Here is a 10,619-nt window from a genome sequence, read left to right as displayed (position 1 = left end):
CTTTGTTAAAACTTATTCGGATCTGAACTGGTAATTACAAATTCAGGGTCTAGCATAAAAGCATTTCTGCTCGAGATTATTTACTTTAATGCTACTACTTCTTGAAAAATAGGGTGTCTCAAGTACATGTTTTGAATTTTAATTAGTTTTCCTAGTCAATTTGTAAGGATATCAAGAATTTCAATTAATGACAAGGGGCTAATTAATTCTGCAATCTCGTGTACAATCACTCTGCAATCTAGTGTACAATCATTCTGCAATCTTATCTCATTCATTGTAATCTTCACTTGCAAACAAATATTTTGGGAAATTCAGTATAGTTCTGTAATGATTTTTCCTATAATGAATTTCTTATAATTTCTCACGATTCTAGGAAAATCATTACAGAAAATCTTTCGAAGAAACTTAGTATAGAAATAATGTGAACCTATTAAAAGAATTAATGAAAGACATATAAATTTTAAAATATTTGCACAGATTTTAAGGGGTTTCGTGAGATTTCGAAACATTTCAAAAGATTTGAGAGATTTCCAAACATTTCCAAGAATTTAAAGGGATTTCAAAGATATTTATAGGTTATTCAAAGAATTGAAGAGATTTCTACCGAACATTGTTAGTACAATTTAATTTATATGTACGGGATTTAAAATTATTTTAAATTATTTTAATGGAGTTATAGAAATGTAAAGGGATTTCAAAGAATTGTATAGGATTTAGAAAGATTCCGAGGGGATTCGAGAAAAATTTGAAGAATAAATTAAATTAAAACAAATTTCAGAAGATTCCTAGCGATCGCAAAGATTTTAAGGGATTGCAAATATTTATAGGAATTGAAACGTTTCTTTAGACAGAAAATTAATTAATAAAATCAATTTAATTTAAAATCAAGTGATTAAAAATAATTTTAACTTATTTTAATGGATTTTATTATTACGAAAGAAAGGTTTCAAGGAATTTGAAAGAATTTCAAGAGATTTTAAAAAAGTCAGGTGACTTTAAAGAATTTGGTGGAATTTCCGAGGGGTTAATTGTTCGAATTTTTTATATACAATAGATTGTAAAATTGCAAGATCTCATAGGATTGTAAAATATTTTATATATGTGACTGAAAAATGATGCATAAGGTTGCTAAAAATATCATGGATTTTACTTATAGATTTTATAGAGAATTTATGGGATTGCATGGACCTTAGGAAAAAATGTGTCATAGGAACATTAGTATAGACCTAACATTATTGTCCTACCATTTTTTGGCACTTATAGGAAATTCATTATAGAAAATAATTACATAGAAAACAATTATAGAATAAAAATAATTGTAATAAAGAAAAAAATATATTGAAAGAATTAATGGAAAAAGTAAGCAAACTACCAAGGAACGACAGAAATGTTTAACACAGCCCTGAATGTTTACTATTGGATTCCCTGGATTTATGATCAAGTCACTGCAAGCCATGTCCGAAACCGTACTTAAATGCAGGTTCCAGTGAACTTCAATTTATTCCCTAAAGTTCTCTAGAAATCCATTGAAATCCCTAGCAATTTGTAAAATCCCCTAAAATATTTTAAATAACTGAAGGTTCTATAAAATTCCTTTAATTCGTGAAATTCTTTGATATTCCATGGCAAAATAGTCATCTATTGAAATTCTTTTTAATCTTTTTCAAAATCGTTAAAAACCCTTGATAATTTTAGAATTCCTTTATACCCCTTAAGATTGTTAAAATCCTTAGAAATCCTTTGGAATAAAATCAAATTTTTTCAATAAAGTCCTTTCGAAACTGGTGGAATTCTTTGGAAATCGTAAAGATTTGTTTAATGAGTAGAAATAATTCGAAAATACTGGAATACAAAAATTAAAATAAATGTACGCATTAAAGTTCTCAAAAAACATAAAATTTCGAGAAATCGTTGAAGTTCCTTCAAATCCTTAGAAATTTAATAAAATTCTTTTGAAATCCCTTGAATATACACGGTGCGCTATCTAGACAGGACCTATTTCAATGTTGAATAAGTCCGCCATTTTTCAGCCGATTTTGGAAAATGAACAAGATTTATTTAAGGTATACAATGCCATTTTTGATAATTCACTCAGAATACAATATCGATCAAATAACCGCCTCCTTTAGACACACAAAAAGCGGCCTTTTTTTGAGCATTTTGCATTGTATTTGACAACGTTTGGGGCGTAATAGCAGCAATTTCCGCTGTGATATTAGCTTTTGGTTCTTCAATAGTCTTCGGTTTGCTGGCATACACCTTACTCTTCAAGTAGCCCCACAGAAAAAAGTGCGGTGCCGTCAAATCCGGTGAACGAGGAGGCCAGTCCGAATCACCCAAATCACAGTTTTCACAGTTGAACGATTGTTTTCAATGTACAGCGCTACAATTTCAGGCCGCTTTTTTGTCGTAAATCGATCCATGTTTAAAATGGCACAGACTAACGTTTCAGAATCTGTCTGATTTGTCAAAATCGACTGAAAAATGGCGGAGTTATTCAACATTGAAATAGGTCCTGTCTAGATAGCGCACCCTGTAAATTAAATGAAAATTATTCATTCAAGTTCTTCAAAAAGTTGTTCGTATCTCTAGAAATCTTTGAATTCCTTTAATTCTTGTGAAATTCTTTGAAATTTTATTTTATTTTATTTATTTAACAAAGTTCTTTGAATAATCCTTGGAATATTTTATTTGTAATTCGTAAAAATACATTAAAATAAGTAAAACTTATTTAAGCTACCTTGAAAATAACTTGAGTTGCACTTATTCATCCATGTTCTCTAAAAAAAAGTTAAAATCCCTCAAAATCTTTAGAATCGCTGGGAATTCCTTACAGTTTCATTTCACTTTCATTTCAGTTGGAAACATTTTGAAATCCTTGAGGATTCAATAAAATAATTTAAATCTTGTTAAAATTCTTGAAATATCTTCAAATCCTTTCCAATCTTCGAAATCTGTAAGAGTCTTTTGACATTTATTTCAATTTAATTTATTTTCCAAGGATATTCTACACAATTTTTTTAATCCTTTGACATTATTTAAGTCTCTTGAAAATCTTTCAAATCTCTTCAAATTCCTTGAAATGTTTTCTTTGGAAATAGTAAAACGCATTCAAATAATTTAAAAACATTGTAAATCCCATAAAAATAATTTTAATTAAACTTATTTATTGAATTTACCTAAAAAAATCCGTTCAAGACCCTAAAAATATTTGAAATACCTTGAAATTGTTCAAATCGCTAGAAATTTCTTGAAATTTATTTCAATATAATTTAATGTTCAAAACTCTTTCGAAATACCTTAAAATCACTTGACATTTACTAAATATCTTAAAATGCTTTTGAATCCTTTGATAGCCCTTAAAATTCCCGAAAATGTGTAGGTATCTTTAAAATCCCTTAAATCTTGCAATTTTTTGAAAATTTTGAAATCCTCTAAAATCCCTTGAAATTGTTCGAAATCTTACGAAATTCTGTCGAATTTATCCGAATATTTTTAAATCGCTTAGGGTTATTACTCTTATTAAAAAAAATAATACAGTTTAAAAATTCATATCTTTTAATACATTGCCTTATTGTCTAAATTGATCGACTTTTTGACAATGAAACATACCTTTAAAATTTTAAAAAGTTATTAATATTAACAGCAGGCGCATGGAGGTTTATTTAACTCTTTTGGTAAAAATAATTTAACAATATTATATTGTTGATACAATTATCTTTCACCGATATTTATTATATCAGATATTCATTATATTGTTTTTTTACCACCCTTGTATTTTATTTCTGAGATTGTTAACAATTACACTAATTGTTGGTGATCCGTGACAAGAAATTTTGTTGGAAAACATAAGTGGTTCTACAGGAACTTTCTAGATAAAAAGAAACTAATTGTTTTAGGTTGGTAAATGTGCTTTAAATGCTGAGAAAATTGTTTAAATTGGATAGTAATTGTTCAACTTTGTTTACAGTAATTGCAAAATTCTAGTGGATAAAAAGAAAAAATATGGAAGAGCGGTGATTAGTTAACTTTGCAGAATGTCCGCAGCAGAAGTGCACTTTAATTGCACGAAATTGTTTTATTCTGTTTACAATCGAAAGTTTGAATTATATCTGGCGTTTTAATATCAAAAAAATATGCTGGTAGTTTTTTAATACTTTTATCAAGAGCAACAGAAAATTATCTCTCGCAAGTAAAAATTTAAATCTTGATTGCTTTCAATTTTGCTTTTTTTTTAAATTGTAAATTTTCCGAAATAGTGGAAACTTCTAAACTTGAAGACTCGAATAACTAGTTTTTTCAAAGGGCCGAGGAACGTAAAAATAAAATGTGAAGTCAATAATTTAAAGTTCAAGAATATTCGATTTTTTTCACCTGCAAGAATTTTGAATGAGCAAATGAGTAATGAAATGGTATAAAAATAAAGGAAGAAACTTGTGAAAAGAGTTGAACAATAGAGTTGAACAAAGCATTCATGCCGATACAGCATACATTTTTATAACAACTCTTTTACTTTTCTTGAAAAATCGAAAATTAAAATTTTGACAGCATAAACAAATAATGGAAAATCAGAAATTACTTTTTGCGGTTATACTGTGCAAAATAGGTAAAAAGATAACTAAATAAAAATTGTGCATTTCAAAAAGATCTACAAATTTGTTTTAAATAACTTTTTTAATAGCATGTGTATTTTGTGTTTCAATCGCGAAGAAAGTTATTAAAAATAAAAAAACAGCCCACTGCGTGGATGCATTATCATCACAACTTATGTTTTTTTATTTTTTTATTCGTCTCGTGTGAGTTTTCAAAAAATTTACTTTTTTTTAAATGTTCTTAATGCTACTTTTCACGATTCGAACAGAAAACAGAACTACCAAAACATTATTCATGAAAAATGAATTAATTTTTTCATTCACATCAAGAGAAAGTATAAGATTTGTGCAAAATTTACCGCCCTCCCCCCGGTTTTTTCAAATGTCCACGTTTTGAGACCCCCTGAATCCGAAAAAAAGGTTTTCATGAACGTGTCTCTCTGTGTGTATCTGTAGATCTTTAGTTGTCAGCACGATAACTCTCGAAAGAATTGACAGATTGGACTGGCCTTTGGTATACTCTTTTAGTGTCCTAAAATAAAGGTCAAGTTCGTTATCCAGCCATTTTGGATAAAAATTCAAAAAGTGAGCGTATTTTGAAAATTTTTTAGACAACTTTTTTTGAAAATTCAAAAATGGTCAGTACGGATATTCATAGTATTCAAACAGACGAACACCTGTACCTAAAGGAGTGCCGCATATTTAGAAGAAAAACGAATGGTTTTATTCGGAATGCACTGAAATTTACAAAAATTTCCGTTATTTTCAAGGATTGCAGAATTTTTTCGGTTCAATAATTTTGATACAAAATATGTTGCCTCAAATAAATAAATCATCAATGTACGCACCAGCTGCTAGTCAGTTGCTGTCCTGATGTATCGTTTTCGAAGTTGATTTACGAGACAGATCATCGCGGTATCTTTTAATTTTATTGCAAAGATAATTCGCTTATCAACGAAGCTTCTAGATCATTGCCTTTACTCGCGATTCCAAAAATTTTTTTTCAGTATTTTCTTCATGTGCAAATTTCGAATCCGTTTCACAGTTGAAATCATTCAATATCGGAAAAAATAAGTTGACTATATTGTTGGGGTAGGGCGGGGCGAGATGTGCATATTTGTCCTTTTCACGTTAGTATTTTAAGTCTGTTAATTCATTGCTTGAATGTAAAACGTTATATATACATTCTACAAAGATTTCCAATAAAAATTTTGCCAACATGAAAGTAACTAAAATAGTATATTTGGAATTAGAAACGAAAATAAAGAGCTAGTACGCATGGCTCATCTCGCCTCGTGCCGGGGGCGGGATGAGCCGCTTAATTAAATGACTTATTAGATATTAGTTATAAGGAAGATTATTATTACATTAGAGTATTTTAAAACGAAAACATATTTTTCCAAAATTGAACGAAAAATTAAAAGTATTTGATGTGAAACTGATGCAATCCTTAACCATAACCTCTACCTTAACTAACACTACAAAGAGCAAAAAAAGAAAACCGATTTTCGCCCATATATCTTTTGATAATTGGATTACAGAAACAAATATACCAATTTTTCGACTTAAACGTGTACATTATCGCAGTAGAAGTTAAATTCCACAATACGAAAACTCCCTAATACTAGACTGGTCTACTACAATTACTACATGACACTGAATTTCATATATATTGGGCTATTAGACCGTTAAAAAAAAATTTGCTGTATTTTTCAATAACAGCAATGTGTTTCTCATTTTTATCGCATTTTACGAGTTTTCAAACAAAGTTACTTAAGAAATACACCAGAAAAACATTGCTCTCTCTTGACAGTAACTCATTATTTTATAATACAGACCTATAAAAGTGCTGCTGTCACACTTTTTCTGAGCATTTCTGTTTTTTTATATGCTTACATCATAATTAACACCCTGCACAATCTGATAATAAGAAAAATTGCATCCTAGCCTACTAACTGCTACAGTAAGAGGTTAGGTTAATGCAGAGGAAGAGGTGGCTCATTCCGCCCCATATGACACTTTTTAGTCAAATCAAAATTTCACCTATTTTTTTTACAATTATATATAAATCTATTGAAAACTTAGGATTTAATAAATAAGCTATCTAAAGAACCACTAGAAAAACATCTAATATGTGATTTTGTGTGATTCTTCAGCTTTAGAAATAAATGAAAAATAGCAGAATACAGGTCTTAAAATTATTACTATAGTTTTTTTCCAAATTTGTTCAACATCAGGCGAAAAATTTTTAAAAGAAGTTTGGTAACGTTCTTCCTGGTATTAATACAAAAAACCGTTACAAAAGAAATTATAGCATGCGAGAAAATTGAGTAGCTCATCTTACCCCCTATGCTCATCTCGCCCCACCCTACGCTATGATTCAACCTAGACTTTTTCAGTGCATTGCCGCCCATGAGCGCAACCACAATGCTTTGTCCACTTCGAAAGCGATCGAGAAGCGAGGAGTGCGCAGTTTCTAACTGTGCACTTCTTTCGGTCACGATAACTTCTATTTCTGTTACCATCAACGAACTTCGGGCATCTACTTGTAATTTTTATATATTGTCTATGAATATTAATAAAATTGTAGTAAATTTATTATGAAAATTACTGGATTTTGTTATCAGCAATCTAATTTCGTAAATTTTATTTCCCGCACATTCCTTGTTGAAATTGGGTACCTGTTAAATTTGCCTAAATAGATATATTTTGTAGAAATATATAATATATCGAATTGGGCCAATTTAACCAAAATCAAATTTGCATCGGAAATTTCGTTTCTAAAATTGCAGGCGACCTCAACATTTAAAGTGATTAGAGTTTTGTTTGGCCAAAGATTAAAAAAGTTTCCAGTGAAAACATAGATTTAAATCGAATTTCCTTATTCACTTCTAAATTTTCCTGTCCCTATTCCCGAGCTCGTTGTAATGCCGACCATTGCTCGACGATATGGGGAACATTGCTAAATTCCTTCGGAATTATCGTGGCGTTCAGCTTCGTTCCCTCGACTTGATTCACCCCATCCCTCCTTCCCCTCCATTTTTAGCATGACCGCAGGTCCGTCAACTTAACGACGAAGCTTTTAATTAACGATCGGTATTCTAATTAACGGATCAGCCCTCGGCGCTGTGGAAAATCGTTATCGACTGAATCGGTGATCGTGCTATACCTCGGGAGGAAACTTACTCTCTTTGTACTGCAAAACGTTGGAGTGCTTCTCATGAATGACGACGCAGCGGTAGCAAGTTTTCCTGCAACAGACAAAGAGTCTCGATGAGAAGAGGATAGGACGTAGGATATATTCGTTGGAGAATTCCTTTCAGCTTCTTTTCTTTCGCTCTATCTCTTATTCTTTTTTTTTCTTTTCGCTACTTTTCTCGTCACACAGTGGCGAGTATATGGAAGTGACGCTGCACAGCGCCGTTAGAGGAGAGACGCATTTGTTCGTCGTAGCATTTTAGCTGCTTTTCATCAGCAAACCCACTATGCCCAGACGAACATACAGTCATAAAAGCTGGAAAAATGGTACGGCACCAGTGCCACTTGATGAATAGCAAGTAAAGCACAACGGCCAAGCATCTCCCACTCATAGGTCTTCAGCTCTGTACTTATACTTAAAACCACACATATTACAATTGTACAATTTCAAGAGGCAGAATAACGACACATCTATTCTCCATGAAAATTAAAATCCGAAATTATAGTATATTCATAAATAAAAGAAATAAAAGGTGACAGTCCATGAGGGGGGTAACAGGGCGGGCAAAGTAATATTATGTTATTCAAATAGCACAGGCACATGAAAAAAGTTTTCGGAGCCAAAAAAGCGATCTATATAGCATTTTAATATTGGTCTAGCACAGTTAAAATTTGCATTGATTAGAATTTTCTGCTTGATAGTTTTTTTTGTATTCGAAGTTGAATGTTTAGTTAGGTCAAATTATTCCAATTAGGACACACTAAATCGAAAAACGTTTTTTTTACTTTAGAATGCATTTTTTAAAAGCCCCCATGTTCGAAAAATTTTCTTTTGGTTTGGTCGCACACAAAATTCTTTTACAAAAGTTATTAAGAATAAAAATTTAATGCGACAACATGATCAACATTCTTTTGTGAACAGCTAAGCGAATTCTGCCGATTCTTACGTTGAAATGTTTGATTATAAACGTACATTCCAGAAATCTTTCTTCTGAACATAAAAAATTTAATTTGTTAAAAATTAATAAATTGTTTTTAAACAAATTGAACTTTATATAAAAGAATTATAATTATTACTGTTTTAAATATACTGACGCACAGTATGTATCTCCCGTGAAATAGTAGAAACAACTTAGTATATTTTTCGCATTTCTGTCGAGAAAAAATGTAGAATAATGTACAAAAAATGGCTTCTTTTGCGCGAATAAAAGTACATTTTGTTTTAAACAATTAGTAACTTTTTTGAAATTCAACATTTTTATATTCAGAAGGAATATTTCTAGAATGTAAGTTTTTGAACAAAAATTTCAACGTAAAAATATGTACCTGAAGTTCCGAACGTTCAAATGAACGAAATGAAAAAAAATAAATATTTTTTTTTCTGAAATTAGCCTAGCGGAATTAGTTCAGCTAAGCATAAAATTGAGTATTATACGAAAAATTCTCTAAACAAAATTTTTCAAAGGGTAAAACACCCTAAAATGTAATGCAGATAGGGGCAACACAGAATGTGACGAATGACCGCCTTTATACACTTTTTCATCCAATAAAATATAGTGTTAATTTACCTTGTTATAGCACAAGTTCTTTTAGGGGGGTAAGAGCCGCCGAAAAGAATATTTACAACCACCCCTAGTGTATCAAAATCGGAAAATCGTCAAAATGAACGCCTTTATATAGTTTTTTTCGAGTTAAAAATAATTTAATTTACCTTGTTATAGAACAAGTATTTTTAAAAGTATTTTTAACTCGAAAAAAACTATACAAAGGCGATCATTTTGACGATTTTCTGATTTTGAAACACTAGGGGTGGTTTTAAATATTCTTTCAGGCGGCTCTTACCCCCCTGAAAAAACTTGTTCTATAACAAGGTAAATTAAAAGTATTTTTAAGGCCATGTGACGAGAGGATCACGTGACCAAACCTGCTCTTCAATTTTTCTTTCCCAACTTACGTCTAAACGAAATGAGGTATCGCTATGAAATTTTGGGAAATGAAAGAGGAGGTAATAAAGTCCATGTCTCTGCCTTGTTCCAGCGGAAATTTTAAGAAAAAAATTTTTTTTAAGAAGTTACCAGTGAAAATTTTCTTTCCCAATCTACGTCCACACAGAATGAGATATGGTGTTAAGGGCATGCTCTTCGGTGACCATGTGACCAAACTAGTCCCCGGTTATGAACATTTGTTTTGGTGTTCACTGCGTCCACACGAATTGAGATATTGTGTTTAAACTTTGACACATAAAATAAAAAGCACTAAAGAACGTTTGTATACATCAATATATTGGTAATTTTAAAGAAAGTTTATTTATAAATTGATGGAATAGGATATTACCATTTGAGTTATAGCACTTTGCAGATCATTTTTGTTTTGATGCATTTTAGATTTTTTCATTTACTCATATTGAGCAATGACACCAATTTTATACTAAATCGTCTAAACCTTGAAAAAAATTAATATAAGCAATAAAATTTGCACCTTCGTTGCAAATCAGCAAATAAGTATCTGCGCACACGTAACCTATCATTATTTTTTGGGCATTTTTAGCGATTTCTAGCGGAGAAAAAAAGAAACTTTGAACGTCCATAAAGTCGAGATCAAGTGACTAAGTTCGTTCATGAAATTTCGGTGTAACATGATTTTCATTTTTTGGTCCTAAAAATAAAAGATAAATTTCAAATTGGAAACATCGCAACACCAGCAATGTGCTAAAACTCACTCATCGGTGTTCTCCAACCAACTTCTATAATTCTTGACGTTGAATCGATCAGCTGATAACTATTGTTGACAGTGAACCAACCAGCGGGACTCATCGTCGGACTGGCCTTG

The 10,619-nt window shown here is 31.0% G+C and overlaps 1 protein-coding gene across 1 annotated transcript in view; it reads right to left on the bottom strand.

Moving 5' to 3' along the window:
• Positions 1-10,619, bottom strand: part of LOC117176320 — a 556,505-nt gene that overhangs the window by 202,977 nt on the left and 342,909 nt on the right. Inside the window, exon 6 of the mRNA XM_033366539.1 lies at positions 7,779-7,843. Within this exon, the coding sequence (XP_033222430.1) occupies positions 7,779-7,843 (65 nt within the window). The remainder of the gene's footprint in view (positions 1-7,778; positions 7,844-10,619) is intronic.

Source organism: Belonocnema kinseyi, chromosome 7 (genome assembly GCF_010883055.1).
Source record: "Belonocnema kinseyi isolate 2016_QV_RU_SX_M_011 chromosome 7, B_treatae_v1, whole genome shotgun sequence".
Lineage (NCBI taxonomy): Eukaryota > Metazoa > Arthropoda > Insecta > Hymenoptera > Cynipidae > Belonocnema > Belonocnema kinseyi.
This window is presented reverse-complemented; position numbering and strand designations above follow the sequence as displayed.